The sequence below is a fragment of the Danio rerio genome, chromosome 23 (assembly GCF_052040795.2).
Source record: "Danio rerio strain M-AB ecotype USA chromosome 23, GRCz13ab, whole genome shotgun sequence".
NCBI classification, from domain to species: Eukaryota; Metazoa; Chordata; class Actinopteri; order Cypriniformes; family Danionidae; genus Danio; species Danio rerio.
In genome coordinates, this window is record NC_141043.1 from 44,237,518 (window position 1) to 44,257,237 (window position 19,720).

At 36.5% G+C, this 19,720-nt stretch overlaps 2 protein-coding genes and 1 long non-coding RNA gene across 20 annotated transcripts in view; 2 read left to right on the forward strand and 1 right to left on the reverse strand.

Moving 5' to 3' along the window:
- The window catches only part of cltrn (collectrin, amino acid transport regulator), a 33,060-nt gene extending 29,113 nt beyond the window's left edge, over positions 1-3,947 (reverse strand). The window contains exons 1-2 of one of the 3 annotated variants that reach the window (XM_087305427.1): positions 229-1,342; positions 14-119 (exon numbers count right to left, since the gene is read on the reverse strand). Coding sequence is in view for 1 of the 3 variants with exons in the window: in NM_001139458.1 (NP_001132930.1) it covers positions 3,772-3,871 (100 nt within the window). In the remaining 2 variants the exon portion in view is untranslated. Of the gene's footprint in view, positions 1-13; positions 120-228; positions 1,343-3,771 lie in introns of those variants that run through there. The other 2 variants (XR_015522738.1, NM_001139458.1) reach the window with 2 other exon arrangements.
- Positions 1,084-3,896, forward strand: LOC147838278 (uncharacterized). Its single transcript, XR_015524055.1, has 3 exons — positions 1,084-1,456; positions 1,583-1,935; positions 3,323-3,896. It is a non-coding gene; the product is annotated as an uncharacterized LOC147838278 (long non-coding RNA).
- Positions 3,948-17,437: 13,490 nt separating the features above from the next.
- The window catches only part of reps2 (RALBP1 associated Eps domain containing 2), a 96,660-nt gene continuing 94,377 nt past the window's right edge, over positions 17,438-19,720 (forward strand). For all 16 annotated transcript variants that reach the window (XR_015523963.1, XR_015523969.1, XR_015523975.1 and 13 more), the window contains exon 1: positions 17,438-17,662. Coding sequence is in view for 2 of the 16 variants with exons in the window: in XM_087307762.1 (XP_087163888.1) it covers positions 17,492-17,662 (171 nt within the window). In the remaining 14 variants the exon portion in view is untranslated. The remainder of the gene's footprint in view (positions 17,663-19,720) is intronic.

Consider the following 19,720-nt stretch of genomic DNA (forward strand, 5'->3'; position numbering starts at 1 on the left):
GCCATTTAGAAACAGGTGATTAAGAATGTAAACCTTTGGTCTTCATACAGCTGTCCCCCCACTTTTAAATTGTCTACTACGCCCCTGTATACTGCTTGCTACCGCACATTTTTAATCAGCTGATGACATGGCAGCAACTCAATGCATTTAGACATGTTCAAGACGATCTGCTGCAGTTCAGACTGAGCATCAGAATGGGGAAGAAAGCTGGTTTAATTGACTTTGAACGTGATATGGTTATTGGTGCCAGACGGGCTGGTCTGAGTATTTCAGAAACTGCTGATCTACTGGAATTTTCACGCACAACCATCTCTAGGGTTTACAGAGAATGGTCCGAAAAAGAGAAAATATCCAGTGAGCGGCAGTTCTGTGGGTGCAGACGCCATGTTGATGCCAGAGGTCAGAGGAGAATGGCCAGACTGGTGCCAGCTGATAGAAAGGCAACAGTAAATCAAATAACCATGGGTATGCAGAGATGGTCTACAGCAGCAGAAAACCACTCCTGTCGGGTGTCACTCCTGTCAGCTAAGAACAGGAAACTGAGGCTACAGTTCAATCAGACTCACTAAAATTGTCAATGAAAGATTAAAGAAACTTTGCCTGGTCTGATGAGTTGATTTCTGCTGTGACATTCGTATGGTAGTGTCAGAATTTGGCATCAGCAACATGAAAGCATGGACCCATCCTGCCTAGTGTCAATGGTTCAGGCTGGTGGTGGTGGTGGTGTAATGGTGTGGGGGATATTTTGTTGGCACACTTTGGGCACCCACAGCCTACCCAAGTATTGTTGCTGACCATGTACATCCCTTTATGACCACTCTCCTGATGGCTACTTCCAGCAGGATAGGACTCAATGGCCTCCACAGTCCCCAGCCTCAATCCAATAGAGCATCTTTGGGATGTGGTGGAATGGGAGATTCACGTCATGGATGTGAACTGTGTGATGCTATCATGTCAAGGATAAAGGCAGTTCAGAAGGCAAAAGGGGGTCCAACCCGGCACTAGTAATCTGTACCTAATAAAGTGGCTATATAAACTATATATAGTTTTTTCCTTTTTTTATTTATATATTTTTTTCATTTTTATAAACAAAACAGTTGTAGTTTTATTACATTATTTGAAATACATTACGTTTTTGAAGGCACTACAACAATTGCTACAATTATTTAAATACTTGAACTTTAAATGAAACGTTATTTTTAAAAAGGCGATACTTATTATTAAAATGCCAAAACTCAACCGAATTATAAAGCATACAATACAATAAAATATAAAATAAAGAACTTTAAAACAGTATATAAAAATAAAAATGACTCAATTAAATATAAATGATTGTTAAGCAAGTGGTTCAGTAGGTAGTGCTGTCGCCTCACAGCAAGAAGGTCACTGGTTCGACCCTCGGTGTTTCTGTGTAGAGTTTGCATGTTCTCCCTGCGTTTGCATGGGTTTCCTCCAGGTGCTCCGATTTCCCCCACAATTCCAAAGACATGCGGTACAAGTGAATTGGGTAGGCTAAATTGTCCGTCGAGAATGATTGTGAGTAAGTGAGTTTGAATGCATGTTTCCCAGAGATGGGTTGCAGCTGGAAGGGCATCCGCTGCGTAAACCGTATGCTGGATAAGTTAGCGGTTCATTCCGCTGTGGCGACCCATGATTAAAGGGACTAAGCCGAAAAGAAAATGAATGAATGAATGTTAAGCAGCACATTTGCATAGTATAATTGAATATTTAATACAAAGATTTTATTTTTGAAATACATGTACCTTTAAGTACATTATTTACATTACATATGTAAAAAGACATTAATCTGCTAAAAATGCCAAATTAATACTTTTATAAAGTTTATCATTTATTTTATTAAAACTTTATGAGACATGAGAATTGAAGTGAAATATGCTGAATTTGATGAAAATTATCTTCATATTAGTGTTATTGGTTTATCATGATAAACTTTTTATTAAAGTTTTATTAACACTTTATGATACATTATGAGAATTAAAGTAAAATATGGTTATGAATTTAATGAAAATTATTATCATATTAGTGTTATTGGTAAACTATTGGTATTGATAAACTATTACAGTTTTGTTTATACATTCATTCATTCATTTTCTTGTCGGCTTAGACCCTTTATTAATGTGGGGTCGCCACAGCGGAATGAACCGCCAACTTATCCAGCACATTTTTTATGCTGCGGATGCCCTTCCAGCCGCAACACATCTCTGGGAAACATTCACACACACATTCTCATACACTACAGACAATTTAGCCAACCCAATACACCTGCACCGCATGTCTTTGGACTGTGGGGGAAACCGGAGCACCCAGAGAAAACCCTTGCGAACGCAGGGAGAACATGCAAACTGAGCCGAGGATCGAACCAGCGACCTTCTTGCTGTGAGGCGACAGCACAACCTACTGCGCCACTATGTCACCTTGTTAATAATTTTATTGTTTGATATTATGAGAATTAAAGTGAAATATGATTATAAATTTCATTAAAATTATCTTCATATTAGTCTTATTGGTGTATCATGATAAACTATTACACTTTTATTAATACTTTATGAGATATTATGAGAATTGAAGTGAAATTTGATTATGAATTTGATGAAAATAATCATCATTAATTTTATTAGTATATCATAAACTACTGAAGTTTTATTAAATCTTTATGAGATATTATGAGAATTGAAGTGAAATATGACTATGAATTTCATCAAAATTATATTTATATTAGTTTTATCAGTGTATGATAGAGTATTACAGTTTTATTAATTCTTTATGAGATTATTGATTAATTCTTTATGAGCATTGAAGTGAAATATGGTTATGAATTTGATTAAAATGATCTTTATATTAGTGTTATTAACGTATCATGATAAACTACTGATGTTTTATTAATAGTTTATGAGATATGAGAATTGAAGTGAAATATGGTTATGAATTTCATCAAAGTTATATTTATATTAGTTTTATTAGTGTATCGTGATACACTTTTACAGTTTTATTAATACTTTATGAGCTATTATGAGAATTGAAGTAAAATATGGTTATGAATTTGATTAAATGATCTTTTTATTAGTGTAATTAACGTATCATGATAAACTACTGAAGTTTTATTAATAGTTTATGAGCTATTAAGAGAATTGAAGTGAAATATGGTTATGAATTTGATTAAAATGATCTTTATATTAGTGTTATTAACGTATCATGATAAACTTTTACAGTTTTATTAATACTTTATGAGCTATTATATGAGAATTGAAGTAAAATATGGTTATAAATTTCATCAAAATTATATTTATATTAGTTTCATTAGTGTATCATGATAAACTTTTACAATTTTATTAATACTTTATGAGATACTATGAGAATTTAAGCGAAATATGATTATGAATTTGATGAAATAATCATAATTATCTATTAATTTTGAGCTAAAATATGACCCTGAATCTCCTCCAAACATGCCATTTCTTCATTCTTATGATGAAATCCATTCAGTCTATTAACTCAAGTGAAAAGAAGAAAACATTATTATCTGAAAAAAACCCTCAACCCCATCTGCCTGAGCGTATTCTTGAAAACCCATTCAATTCAGCCTCTCAAACGGCTCGAAAAGCTTTCCAGTTTTTCAGTCTTTGTGAGGAAAAAAAGCCTTTGAGATTATAAATATCTGTAGCCAATCTAAATGACCAGCACATCAGACGAAAACAAGCTCACTCAAACACATTAAATCTCAGAATCGTCCTTGTGAAAAAGTTGTTTTACCTTTACAAAGATCCTGAGCCACGACAGGTGACAGTAAAATAATAGTCAGAAGAAATCCAGTTATCATCTCTCCGCTTGGCATCTGAACTTTAACACGCATGCAGCTGAATTCAGCGCTCAGAGATTATGAACTGGTTAAAGCGTGAGATATAAAGGGCCGGACGGAGCCGCTTAATGGTTAAGCAGCGACTAGACCGGCCTCCGGAGCCAGAACAAACAGCAGATGTAAGCAAAACGTGCTGGAGACTGAGAATGCAGTGTACTGTATTACTGTAGTAAAGGACACTGCAAAAATATTCATTTGAGTTACTCATTTTTTAAAGTTAAGCGGTTGCAAAAAGAATATATGGACTGAATTTAAAGAAAAAGTTGAACATTACTAAATTTAATGGGTTTGTTTACATTGATTCATTAGTTTTCTTTAGCTTAGTCGCTTATTTATTTAGAGTTGCTACAGCGAACTGAACCACCAACTATTTTAGCATAGGTTTCACGCAGTGGATGCCCTTTCAGCCACAACTTAGTACTGGGAAATACCCATACACTATGGCTAAATTAAGTTGATCCAATTCACTTTTAGTTACACTCACCGGCCACTTTATTAGGTACACCTTACTAGTACCGGGTTGGACCCCCTTTTGCCTTCAGAACTGCCTTAATCCTTCATGGTATAGGTTCAACAAGGTATGGGAAACATTCCTTAGAGGTTTTGCGCCATATTGACATTATAGCATCGCACAGTTGCTGCAGATTTGTCGGCTGCACATCCATGATGCGAATCTCCCTTTCCAACATATCCCAAAGGTGCTCTATTGGGTTGAGCTCTGGTGACTGTGGAGGCCATTTGAGTACAGTGAACTCATTGTCATGTTCAAGAAACCAGTCTGAGATGATTCACGCTTTATGACATGGCGAGGTATCCTGCTGGAAGTAGCCATTAGAAGATGGATATACTGTGCTCATAAAGGGATGGACATGGTCAGCAACAATACTCAGGTAGGCTGTGGCTTTGACACAAGGCTCAATTGGTACAAATGGACCCAAAGTGTGCCAAGAAAATGTCCCCAACACCATTACACCACCAACACCAGCCTAAACCATTGATACAAGGCAGGATGGATCCATGCTTTCATGTTGTTGACACCAAATTCTGACACTACCATCAGAATGTTGCCGCAGAAATGGACACTCAACAGACCAGGCAACGTTTTTCCAGACTTCTATTGTCCAATTTTCGGGAGCCATTGTGAATTGTTGCATCAGTTTCCTGTTCTTAGCTGACATGAGTGTAGTCTTCTGCTGCTGTAGCTCATCTGCCTCAAGGTTGGACGTGTTGTATATTCAGAGAAGCTCTTCTGCATACCTCGGCTGTAACCAGTGGGTATTTGAGTTACTGTTGCCTTTCTATCAACTGGAACCAGTCTGGCCATTCTCCTCTGACCTCTGGCATCGAACTGCTCGGCTTGAACTGCAGCAGATCGTCTTGACCATGTCTACAATTGAGTTGCTGCTATGTGATTAGCTAATTAGAAATTTGCCTTAATGAGCAGTTATACAGGTGTATCTAATAAAGTGGCCAGTGAGTTTATAATACAATCATAATTTTTAAAGGATGTTTTTTTTTTTCTAAACGAGTCTTTAACAACAAACTTAGATTTAATCACATTAATATATAAATAACCTGACAATAAAAATATGTATCAATATTCTGACGGCTTTTATAGAGGGATTTGATCAAAATTTGTCTTAATAAATAATAATAATAAAAAATATATATATATATATATATATATATATATATATATATATATATATATATATATATATATATTCTGACTGTTTGAAATAAATCCTCTCTGTAAAAACTTGGCTGAAATATGAAAGAAATAATAATCATTTTTAACTTGACTACATCCAAGTTTCAGATTTTCGTGCTAGTAATGTATGCAAATGAATGCATGTTTAATTAATAGTGCTTATTTTGCATATCTAAACATGTTAGACATGTTAGAAAGCTTAATAGAAAATATGTTAGCAATTCTTAATGTAATCAATCAACTGGGGAAGTACGGTGATAAATATTAGTTGTTTTTTTAACCATCCCCACCTGCAGTGTCTTACGTTGAACAGCAGAAGAAAAAAGGCATTGAGATTTGTGTTGATTTGGCTCGGCGTACAGCTGTAAACAGCCTGCGCTCGCAGTGTTTACATACTGAGATGAGCAGACAGGTATTATTACAGAAGAAAAACAGCGAGAGGATGAAAACAACGCAGGTCAGCGCAAACACATCTGTTGTTATGATGAAGAGAAATCGTGCACATTTACATTCATAGACCTGAGCGTAAACAGGAGAGCTGTTTATGAAACTCCTACTCTAGTTCACTTCATTATTTCACAGCAGAAACTATCAAAGGCAGTCGAGCAGCAGATCTCCTGCGTTCATAGATGATGCTTTCTAGACTGTTTGTGGATTTATAAAGCAGATTTTTTCCTCTGATTTCTGTTCATGATGCTGATTGGTCAGTAGAGGTTATTCATTTACGATTTAACGTCCTCTTTATTGAACAACTTTTACATTTATTTATTAAGCAGACGTGCATGCAAAGTGACTTACAATCTAAGGGGTACCTTGATGCAACCCAGTCTCATTCTGGACATGTAGCTCCAACGTCCCGGGAGGTATGTATTTGTGCAGTTTTTGTTTTCGCTAATCTGTAAGAGGCCGCTGTGCGCGCTTTTTCGCATTTCGAACGCTTTTCGCGAGCGCGCCCCGTTCATGCCCGCGCTGTTCTGGTGTAATAAGCCACCGGAGGCCGCTGTTGAGCGACTGTCTGTCCGACTGACTGACTGAATACACGACTGATTGATTGATTAGGTGGCCGGCCAATCGGCCGACCCAGCCACCCTCCACCTCCTCCTTCTTCCCTAAACCCAAGGGACGATTTGCAAAAGTTGTCCAGAAAAAGAAAAGCCCTCGTCCGATTTTGACCGCGTTTTCGGATTTTGCCGCAGTCTCGCCCCGTTATGAACTCGTTCGCTTTATTTTTTGGATTCTGTTTGTGTGTCTTACCTGATTTCTGGAACCGCTCTTCCCCGGACTCGAACCTGGTCGTTGCCGCAGTCGGCTCCTCCGCTCCGCCAACGTAACGTGACGAGCTAACCGGACAAACTGGTTGTGATGGGAAAGCTCTCGACGCGGAGGTGAGCTGTCAGCCGCCGAGCGCAAAGAGGAGCGGCGTCACATTGCCCCGTAGCGTTCGCTTACAAAACTAAATGCAGCCATACGTACCTCCGGCCACGTAAATCGGCGGTCTCCAAGTACGTCAGCGGGGCTATGTTTTCAGAATGAGCCTAGGTTGCCTTGATGTCAAAATGACATTGTTACGGCCCAAACTCAAAACTGGCTCGAATAATAATAACAATCAAGTCAACATGTCATAAAAGGATGTAGGGTAGCACGATAGCTTAATGGTTAGCACTGTCGCCTCACAGCAAGAGGGTCACTGGTTTGAGTCCCGGCTGTGCCAATTGGCATTTCTGTGTGGAGTTTGCATGTTCTCCCCGTGTTGGAGTGAGTAACCTCCGGGTGCTCCGGTTACTCCTACAGTTCAAACACATGCGCTATAGGGGAATTGGGTAAACAAACTTGACCGTAGTGTATGAGTGTGTGTGAATGTGAGAGTGTATGGGTGTTTCCCAGTACTGGGTTGCGGCTGGGGAGGTATCTGCTGTGTTACACATATGCTGGAATAGCTGGAGGTTCATTCCACTGTGGCGCCTCCTGATAAATAAGTAAATAAATGAATAAAATGATTTGGGCGTGTATTATGCAAATGACTAAACTTATGCATGTGAACAGTCATTTAAAACTTGCCAAATTCACTAATGAAAGAACGAGTTTAACAACAAACTTAACGTGTTGTGAAATTGCCGGAAAGTTTTGATTAGAAGTTCAAATGCGCGTACAGACGTTTTCACGAATTAATCATGGTTCATCAAAACTTAATCACTAAAATGTTTTCTAAATATTCAAAAAAAATTCTGGAACCTTGTGTAAAGCCCTTATATGGAGCTGATTTGGGCGTGCATTATGCAAATAATTTACATTGTGCAAGCAGACATTCATCTAGAACTTGCCAAATTCACTATCGAAAGAACAAGTTAAAAACAAGCATGTGTTGCAAACTAGGCTAAAAAATCTTTTATGTGAAGTTTAAATGTTCGTACAGACATTTTCACACATGATTCGTCAAAACTTAATTACTAAAATGTATTCTAAATATACAAAAAAAATTCAGGAACTCTGTGGAGCCTCTTATATTTAGCTGATTTGGGCATTTATTATGCAAATGACTCACGAAATTCACCAAGGAAAGAACTTGTTTAAAAATATACTCACATGTTGCAAATTAGTCAAATGTTTTTAATGAGAAGTTGAAATGCACATGCGGACATTATCACACATAAATTATTACAAAAATGTATCATTATTATTTAAATGTATCAAACTAAATCAAGAACCTTGTGGAAAGCCCATATATGGAGCTAGTTTGGGCGTGTATTATGCAAATGACTTACATAGTGCTTGCTGTAGCTCATTCAAAAATCGTCATATTTCACTAATACGTTTAAGACAGCCTGATATCATGAGGAAATGTAAGTATTTTACGTTTTAACAGTTTATTGGCTAATTCGTGTGAATTCAGTTGTATGGAAATTTACGATTTTAAAAAGGAGGCGTAGTACCCAACCCCACCCTTAAACCCAACCGTCATTGGGGGAAAAGCAAATCATATTGAATTGTATGAATTAGCGTATGGATTTATAAAAATTTGCCACTAAATAAGAAAATTACAAATTGCTGTGAGATAGCATTGGTTTAAGAAATCTAAAATCTTTTTTTAGAAGTTCAAATGTGCGTACAGACGTTTTTACGAATAAATCATGATTCATAAAAACTTAATTACTAAAATGTTTTCTAAAAATACAAAAAAATAATTCAGGAACTTTGTGGGAAGCTCTTATATTTAGCTGATTTGGGCATTTATTATGCAAATAATTCGCCAAATTCCCTAACGAAAGAACTTGTTTAAAAATATACTCACACGTTGCGAATTAGTCGGATGTTTTTATGAGGTTCAAATGCTCATACGGACATTATCACACATAAATTATTACAAAAATGTATCATTATTGTTTAAATGTAAAAAAAAAAATCAAGAACCTTGTGGAAAGCTCCTTTATGGAATTAGTTTGGGCGTGTATTATGCAAATGACTTGCATTCTGCATGCGACACTTATTTAGAACTCGTCATATCAAAGCAAAAAAGCAAATCATATTAAATTGTACGAACGAGATCATGTGAATTTATATGAATTAGCCACTAAATCAAAAAGTTATGAATGGCCGTGAGATAGCGTTGGTTTAAGAACAAACTAACACGTGTTGTGAATTAGGCAAACAATCTTGTATGAGAAGTTCAAATGTGCGTACGGATGTTTTCACGAATAAATCATTCAACAAGTCTTAAATTATTAAAATGTTTTCTAAATGTACAAATAAATCAATAACTTTGTGAAAATTCCATATATGAAGCTGATTTGGGCGTGTATTATGCAAATTACTTACATTGTGCATGCAGACGCCATATTTCAGTAACAAAAGAACGAGATTAAAAGCAAACTTTTTCGGGCGTGTATTATGCAAATGAGTATCCTCATGGATGCAGATGATCATTTAATTGTCAAATTCACAAACAAAAGAACGAGTTTAAGAACAAACTCAGGTATTGCAAATTAGACTAAAAAATCTTTTATGAGAAGTTTAGATGTGCATATGGACGTTTTCACGAATAAATCATTACTAAAATGTATTCTAAATGTACAAAAAAAATCAAGAACCTTGAGGAAAGCCCTTATATGGAGCTAGTTTGGGCGTTCATTATGCAAATAACTTACATTATCAATGCTGACGCTCATTTAGAACTAATTCGCTAGTGATAGAACTTGCCCTAAAAATATATTCACATGTTGCACATTGGGCATCCCAGTGGCTCAGTGGTTAGCACTGTGGCCTCACAGCAAAAAGGTCGCTGGTTCGAGTTCTGGCTGGACGAGTTGGCATTTTTGCGTGGTTTCCATGTTGGCAAGAGACCGTGGGTTTCCTCCGGGTGCTCCGGTTTCCCCAACAGTTCAAAGACGTGCTATAGATTAATTGGATGAACTAAATTAGCCGTAGTGTATGATTGTTAGTGTGTGTGGGTGTTTTCCAGTTCTGGGTTGCGGCTGGAGGAGCATCCACTGTGTAAAACCTATGCGGTATAAGTTGGCGGTTCCTTCTGCTGTGGTGATCTCTGAAATAGAGAAACTGAATGAATATTCTAAATGTATGAAACAATTCTGGAACCTTGTGGAAAAGCCCTTATATGGAGCTGATTTGGGCGTGTATTATGCAAATTACTAACCTTGTGCACGCGGATGCTCTTTTAAAACTTGCCCAGTTGTAAAGTTTTTCGTGAGAATGCGACTAAAGCACGCAGTATTTCCTCCTGCAGTGTCTCACCTTAAAGTAGTATTTTAGGTTTTTAATGATGCATGTGTCAATGCTAACATCAGTTCAAAGCGCTGTTGTACATGTATTCGTGTCAGACGTGGCTTGTTTCTGAGAAATACAAGGGAAATCAGCTCTCAGATGAAGGCTGTTCTCACTGTGAACCCCCGATGATTGAAACAAACCGCTTCCTCTGCATCTTCCCTGCGCTTCAGATGAAAGCTTTCCCGCAAGACCACAAAAACACGAATCAGACAAGCTGAAAGTTTGATGTTTAACCACCTTCTGACACTGCATGTTGAGCAGCGGTTAATCTGTCACCTAGTAAAGACAGCGGGTTTACTCATTTATCATCAGACCTCTAGTGTCATATTTACAGGGCGCCGCATAAATCTATAAATCTATTTCATAGTGAATATAGACTATCATTTGGTTCATTTAAACAAAACAGTTTAATTAATGACTAAATGTGAAATTAAAAAGTTAGTTTTTTTTTACAAATTTAAGTGGATTAAACATAAAACAATTAAGTTGTCCCTAAAAACTCAATAATAGTGTGGTTTCAAAAGGCAAATGTAATTTTTTGAGTTTACATTTAAATTCAAATGAGTTTATTGCTAGAAACTAATAAATACTACAATTTTTTAAATTGTATTTATACTATATTCATAATTTTTATATTATAATATAACATAAATTAAAATTAAAACATATATTTTATATAATATATTTAAATGAAATATAATTATTTCCCAGAGATGGGTTGTGGCTGGAAGGATAAGTTGGCGGTTCATTCCGCTGTGGTGACCCCGAATTAATAAAGGGACTAACCGGCAAGAAAATAAATAATTAAATGAATAATATAATTATAATATTCATTCATTTTCTTGTCGGCTTAGTCCCTTTATTAATCCGGGGTCACCACAGCGGAATGAACCGCCAACTTATCCAGCAAGTTTTTACGCAGCGGATGCCCTTCCAGCCGCAACCCATCTCTGGGAAACATCCACACACATATTCACACACACACACTCATACACTACGGACAATTTAGCCTACCCAATTCACCTGTTCCGCATGTCTTTGGACTGTGGGCGAAACCGGAGCACCCGAAGGAAACCCACGCGAAGGCAGGGAGAACATGCAAACTCCACACAGAAACGCCAACTGAGCCGAGATTCGAACCAGCGACCTTCTTGCTGTGAGGCGACAGCACTACCTGCCTCGCCCCTAGTTAAAATAGCAGCATATGTTTTACACAGCGGATGCCCTTCCAGCTGCAACCCAGTACTAAGAAAAATCCATACACACTCACATTCACACTCAATTCAATTCAATTTATTGAATAAAAAAGTTTATTCAATTCACCTATAGCCTTTATTCAATTTCACCTATTCGCCAACACTGTGAGAACATGCAAACTCCACGCAGAAATGCTAACTGGCCCAGCTAAGGCTCAAACCAGCAACCTTTGCGCTGTGAGGCATCAGTGCTAACCACTGAGCTAATTATATATAAATAAATTAAGTTGCGGCTGGAAGAGCGTCCGCTGCGTTAAAACCTGCTGGATAAGTCGGTGGTTCATTCTGCTGTGGTGACCCTTGATTAATAAAGGGACTAAGCTGAAAAGAAAATTAATTAATTAATTAAATTAAAACATGCAATCAAATAAAATGTTATATAATTAAAATATTTAATCATATGTTTTAAATTTATACAATATTTTATATATTATATATATAAAGCTTTTTTACTGTTTATGTTTAATTTAATATTTGTCCCCAACCTATTAATTTGTTGAGCTAATAAAAAAAAAGTTGTTACTGGCTAATCTAATGTATATGCACAAATATATTATTGTAAAGCTTCCTATAGAAAATATTAATTAATGCTTAATTGATAAATGAATAATTAAATACTAATTTGTTTTTTGAACCTTTTTTCCACAAAATAAGCACGCAGCACAGTTGTTTCAACAATGATCTTAAATGTTTCTTGATCATCAAATCTGCATATTATGATGATTTCTGTAAGATCATGTAACACTGAAAAATGCTGAACATTTTGAATCGCATAAATAAATCACATGCTTAAACATATTTAAATAGTTAATACTTATTTTAACCCTTTGTGTGTTCTTATGAACATTTTTGTCGTTTTGCTTTTAAGTTTTTGATGACCGTTTTAACTGTGTTCATACAAAACATCATGCATTTTTCTTGTTTATGGTCTTGTAACTTATTTTAAAATGTAAAAATTCTAATAAATTACAGCATGTTTCAGCTTTGGCTTGGGAAGCAAAATATTTCTTTTTTCTTGCTGTTGAGCACTGCAGGTCAAATAAATAATAAGTTACGCAATTAGAATCATGTGGGTGTATTGTATTAATATCTGCATTTGTTTTGTATTTGTGTGTGTGTGTGTGTGTGTGTGTGTGTGTGTGTGTGTGTGTGTGCGTGTGTGCGTGTGTGTGTGTGTGTGTGTGCGCGTGCTTGTGTGTGTGTGCGCGCGTGCTTGTGTGTGTGTGTGTGTGTGCGCGCGTGTGACACTGTACAAAAATTATAATGTGTTATATAAATACACTGGAATTGAGAGGGTTAAAACTCTTTAAATGAATGAGTAATTGATTCAGGGAGCAAAAGTTCATTTCTGCAGTTCAGTCTCAAAACAAGTTACTGTATTTACTTTAATAAAATGAAGAGTCTATAAACTCCTGCAAACTATCAGTAACATGTTTCAGAATATTTAACCCTTGTGTGTCAATTTAAGAAATGTTCTATTTTCATATTGTTATCTATCTATCTATCTATCTATCTATCTATCTATCTATCTATCTATCTATCTATCTATCTATCTATCTATCTATCTATCTATCTATCTATCTATCTATCTATCTATCTATCTATCTATCTGTCTGTCCATTGTCTATCTATCCATTTAGAGTATCCATCCATCCATCCATCCATCCATCCATCCATCCATCCAAAGTATTCATCCATCCAAAGTATCTATCCATCCATTCAAAAAATTAATCTATCCATCCAAAATATCTGTTCATCCATCCATCCATCCATCCATCCATCTATCCATTTGTCTATCTCTCCATCCAGAGTATGTATGTATCTATCCATCTATCCATCAAAAGTATTCATCCATCCAAAGTATCTATCCGTCCGTTCGTGTATCCATCCATCCATCTTTATCCATCCAAAGTATCTATCATCCCTCCATCCATGCATTCCAAGTATCCATCATCCATTCTTACATCAATCCATCCATCCAAGTACTTATCTATCCATCCATCCATCATCCATCCATCCATCCATCCAAAGTATTCATCCATCTAAAATATCCAACTGTCCATCCATCCAAAGTATTCATCCATCCAAAATATCCAACTGTCCATCCATCCAAAGTATTCATCCATCCAAAATATCCAACTGTCCATCCGTCCAAAGCATTCATCCATCCATTCAAAGTATCTATGATCCATTCATCAATTCATCCATCCAAGTATTTATCTATCCATCCAAAATATCCATCCATCCATCTGACCTCTTCACCAGTCCTTATGATAACAACCAACCTTTAGTAATCAGAAAGAAATTGATAAAAGAGAGAGAGAGAGAAAGAGAGAGAGAGAGTATCTTCAAACATTAGATAGAAACAAATATTTTAACTTGAGACTAAAGACTGAAAAAAGATCCTAAAAATAAACAACCTCATGACAAGATAAATGTACTTCAGAAGCAAAACAGATTTCACTAAATATGTATTTCTCTCAGCTCTCAGTGATTATATGTGCATAAACCTCTCCAAATAATGTTGAATTTATGCTTAAGATAAGAAACAACACTTCGCCAAGAGGCTGAGAAAAATAAAAATGAATTCAAGAAACCGTCTCCGACAACAAGTCACAACATGTTTCGCAATTTTGCTACTCACAGAAATTTATCCTGCTTTTTTTAGAGGTTTAATCAGTTTCCCTAGTTAATATTTGCAGAAACAGTTTTCAAATGCGCCTGCTGTGTGATTCATAGCATTTTAGTGCTGTTTCACCTGCTTTTTTCCTGTCCTCAGCAAATTCCTAACAGGACATAAAGTCATGAGTCTCTCCCTTTAGCAGAAAGTGTCACAAAAAAAATAAATGTCATAAAATGTCGCGCTTTGAGGCCTGAATGAACTATTTTTCACGGAAGAGTTTCAGTCGGCACATCAAATCATCATTTGTAGTGAAACTGATCCATCTTTCAGACTGCTTTTATTATTAAAAGTAAAGCCCAGACACTGTTAGAGTTACTAGAAATATAATAGTCACTTATTACAGGCTCAGTTCTTCTGTTTGTTGGTCATGAATCAATCTTTCACCAAACACAACATTGGGTCTCATTTAAAAACATTAATATTGATTTATACAGGGAAATACAGAGGTAAATACACTCACTAGCCACTTTTTAGGTACACCTTAGTACCAGGTTGGAACCAGGGAATCATAGGAAATCTTTAGATCAATGAAAAAGTTTACAGTTTGGTACAGTTATCATATATTTTGTCTTGTGAATGTGGTACTTTTCAAATAACATAAGAATTTGAGTTATTTTGTTCTTTTTACCAATAATCCAAAGTTACAATCTACAAAAAAACATGTTATAAGTTATATACTGAGTATACTAAGTTTATATTTTGGTCCACTTTTAAAAGTAGAAAGGTAACTTGGGACCAAAAATAAATGAAAAATTGTTACAGGTGTGGCGAAAAATCGAGTCCGCTAAGGACCCAAAAGGATTGTCTCAGGTGAATTGTTGTGTGGCTAATCAGAGCTGCTTTAGCTTGTTGTAGCTAGGAGACTAATGGTAGATGTATGATTATTCTAGCACATAGGCTAAATATGCTAACTAAATATAGGCTAAATGCTCAATTTCATAACCCATGCCCATACATCAGTATATGAAAGGGTCTATATAAATGTCATTATAATGGTGAAATTAAATGGTCATTATTACGGTTTTTACATCCCTACTGAGAAAAGTTCCAGCTGTTTGGCTGGTTTTAGCTGGCTCAACAGCCAAATTGTAGCTGGTCAGGCTGGATGATGACCAGCTAAAACCAGCTTAACCAGCCAAAACCAGCTATGTCCAGCTTAAACCAGACTGAATACGGCTGGAAATCAGCCTGGTAACCCCTCTAAAACCAGCCAACCAGTTTAGGCCTTAACTGGTTGGCTGGTTTTAGCTATTTTTTCCGCAGGGAATAAATAAATTTATAGCATGATTTCACAGAATTAATAGTTGTAATACTGGACTTTATAATCAGGTGCTACAGTCTATATTACAACTCCAGAGAATCAATAGGATCAATCAGGGTGCAATAGGCAGACCCAACTCTCATGGGGGGACTCTTATATCGGCCGCACTATCTCGTTTATAAACATGGCGTCAACACAAAACGGGACAGTAATGTACATGCGTTACTTCCTGCGCAAAAGTTAAGCTCTATAAAAACAAACCTGACGGGAGAGTGTGCGGAGCTGTAAGTAAGCTCTAAGTAAACATAATTTACATAAATATTGAATTAATTAGATCATCATATTAGCCATATAATCATCAATAAAATAATTAAAGTATTCTGCAGTATACGTTTACCTTTAGGAAGGCTTCTAAGCTAAGTTTTATAAACAGAGCTCTACTCTGGTTCATTTGCCCAACACAAGATGGCAGTAAAGATTTAAAGGATTATTTTTCATAATCAAAGGGACAGAAGAGAGCTGAATCATCCACAATATCTAAATATATGTGAGATGTTTATTATTTGATGTCATATTAAATTACATGTGCAGTTTACCTTGTGAAATTACACACTCTTTTTATAAGCTCTAATAATAAGTATATAAACAAGGACTCTGGAATTTTTAAGTTGTAATTTTTTTATAGTTTATCAAATACATATTTCAAATAAAATGGTGTTTAATTATATATTTATATACAGTGATCGGCATATATGAGTACACTTCTCATAAATTTATGTTAGGAAAAAAAATTTAATAAAAAATGGCAAAAATCAAGAGAAACAGAAAATATATACAATTTTGTTGAAATGTTGTAGGTTGTAATTTTGCATGAATTTAAATGTATAATCTTTCCATTTCTAAAGATGTTCTGTGACTAAAATATTAATATTAATTAAATTTGGAATTAAATCTTGAATCTGGAAACGAAAATAAATCTTTATAAATTCAAAATATAACAAATAAATCGGTATCAATTGAATTGTCAAGGTTTTAAAGCAAGTAAATTGAAGTATTAATTTCTAATACGTTTTTTCTATATTTAATTGATTCAAATGTAAAGATTTATATTTAAAGTCTACAAATATTAATACAAATCTTGAGCATAAAAATGTAATATAGGATTTAAATGGAGCATGTTTAATTGCAAATCTAATATTATCAAATTATCAAATGAATTCTGGTTTAAAACAGATGCATTGCATTTTTAGGTCAAAACAAAGAGTGACTCGGTCTTGGAGGGCCGGTGTCCTGCAAAGTTTAGTTCCAACCTCAGTCAGACACACCTGGGCTAACTAATCAGACTCGAGGCTTTCTAGAAACATCCCTGCAGGTATGTTGAGGCAAGTTGGTGCTAAAATCTGGACTGAGTTTGGGCACCCCTAGACAGACAGACAGACAGACAAACAGACAGACAAGACAGATAAATAGATTTTAAAGTAAATAAGGATATGTTAACTGTCAGTATACTGTAAAGAATAATGATAGCCTATATGATACATGATACAATAATGATGTTTATCAATAAAACAAATAACATTAATATATACATAATAACACACAATGAACACAAAATTAATAAAACATATAAACGTAATGTCTATAAATATTGAACACTCGTTGCCTAATTAAACCTTTCTAATGTACGTCTTTGTAATGTACACATAAATTTATATGCGTGTGTAATATAAAAATGGTCCTCATATAAATATTTAAGCAGGTGTGTGCAGTTTTGTGTGGTTATTTGGCGCCTCTGTGCGGTCAGAAGTGATACTGGGAGTATCAGCAGTGTGTGTGCGTGTGTCTGTGTGAGCACCGCAGAGCAGACGCACAGAGAGGCCGCTTGTCAGGTCTGGACGCCCGGCGGCTGCGGCTCGGGGCGGGGATGGATCCGGGATCCGCCGGTGGGACCTTCATGTCCCTGAGCGACACCGAGCAGAGATGTTACTCCGGGCTGTACGCGCTCTGTCAGCCCGACAGCAGCGGCATACCGGCGGCGGGGAAAGTGGCGGAGCTGTTCCGGGCGTCGCAGCTGCCGGCCGAGACGCTGCACCAGGTGAGCGGACACGCATTTCACCGCCGCCCCGCAGAGGAGCGCGTGTGCCGGGGAGCGGGTTCACACTCCCGCCGGGGATGGGTGTACAGTATAAGGCTCTCATAACTACATGTACAGTACGGGGCTCTGATATACGCATGGCTCTTGTTCATGAGTATACAGTTTGGGGCTCTAATTTATGGTTGTTTGGGGCTATCATTTCTGGCTGCATAGTAGGCTATATTAATTATAATGTACAGTATATATAATTGTACAATGAATGTACAATGAAAAACAATATTTTTCTTAAATTATGTTATTAAGGAGCATTTATTAAGTATGAATGTGCGAATATAAAACCAACTTTGCCTCAATGGGTGTACAGTATGTAGCTCTGGTTCATGGGTGTATATTAGTGGCTCTGGTATCTGAGTGTACAGTATGGAGCTCTGGTTTATGGGTGTACATTATGGGGCTCTGGTATCTGATTGTACAATATGGGGCACTGATATTTACATGTACACTTTGGGGCTCTGATAGCTGGTCTTACAGCATGGGCTATGAGATTTGGGTGTACAGTGTGGGGCTCTAATGTCTGGTTATACAGTATGGGCTCTGATATTATTGAGGTAAAGCTGTTTTTTTGTTTATAGATTCAGACTTTCTCCTTAATAATATAATTTCAGAAAACTATTCTTCGTAAACTCTAAATTTTAAAAATCATTTTATCCTCCAATGGCAGTTAAATCGGTCTAATGTTGTTTTAAAGTCATACTAACATGTGATTTCAGACCGAATATTCAAAGTACCATGGTAAACAATATAGGGATCATGTCACAAGTTGTTAATGAATGAATGTGCGAATATAAAACCAACTTTACCTCAATTCTGAGATCTGGTTGTACAGTATGGGGCTCTGATACATGTGTGTACAGTATGGACTCTCATATGTGTATGTGCAGTATGGCACTCTGATATGTACATGGCTCTGGTTCATGTGTGTACAGTATGGGGCTCTAATGTCTGGTTATACAGTATGGGGCTCTGATTCATGTGTGTACAATATAGCACTCGGATATCTACATGACTCTGGGTCACATGTGTACAGAATGGGGTTATAATGTCTGATTATACAGTATGGGCTCAGAAATCTGGGTGTACAGAATGGGGCTCTGATATCTCTGTGTACAGTATGGGGCTCTGATATCTACATGGCTCTGGGTCATGGCCCACGGGTGTACAGTATGGGGCTCTAATGTCTGGTTATACAGTATGCAGGGATCAACAATAAGGACTGCCAGATGGCCCAGGGCCAGTGTGCGAGGCGCTTGGGACAGTTGACAGGATTGTTACTGGCCCGATCTGTGCTGCCTTGTCACTAAAGTTCAATTTGCCTGCAACTATTTGTCAATTGCGTATGAATACAGTCCTAGAATCGAGTAACAGTTTGTGTTTTTAAGCTTTTAAATGCTACCTTCTCTGTGATGTCATAATCACCATATTGATTTTCGGTTGCTCTTATCTGATTTCATGTTGTGAGCATGTCGTGTTTTGTAACCTGGTAAAAACCAGCACAGTGAAGTGATGGCAACATCAAATATACTTGGGAACAGCACGACGATTTGCTCATTATACATTCATTAACATTTTAAAAATATTTAAAGTCTAGATTCAAACACATTTTTGACACAATATTTAAAACATTGGCTAAGAAATTAGATTTTATTATTATTATTATTTTATTTTATTTATTTATTTATTTTTGTGTGTGTGTGAATATATTGGCAGGGCAAGTAAAAATCTGAACCGCTGGCCCAATCGAACCAGTATAAAAAATCTTTAGCGTTAAACCCTGGTATGGGCTCTGATATCAGGGTGGACAGTGTGGGGCTCTGATATCTACATGGCTCTGGTTCATGTGTGTACAGTATGGGGCTCTAATGTCTGGTTATACATTAAGGGCTCTGATATCTGTATGTACAGTATAGGGCTCTGGTTCGTGTGTGTATAGTCAGTGGCAGCGTAAAGAGTAAAGTTGAGAGACCTGCTTATACCTTGAGGGAATTGATTGTACAGTTA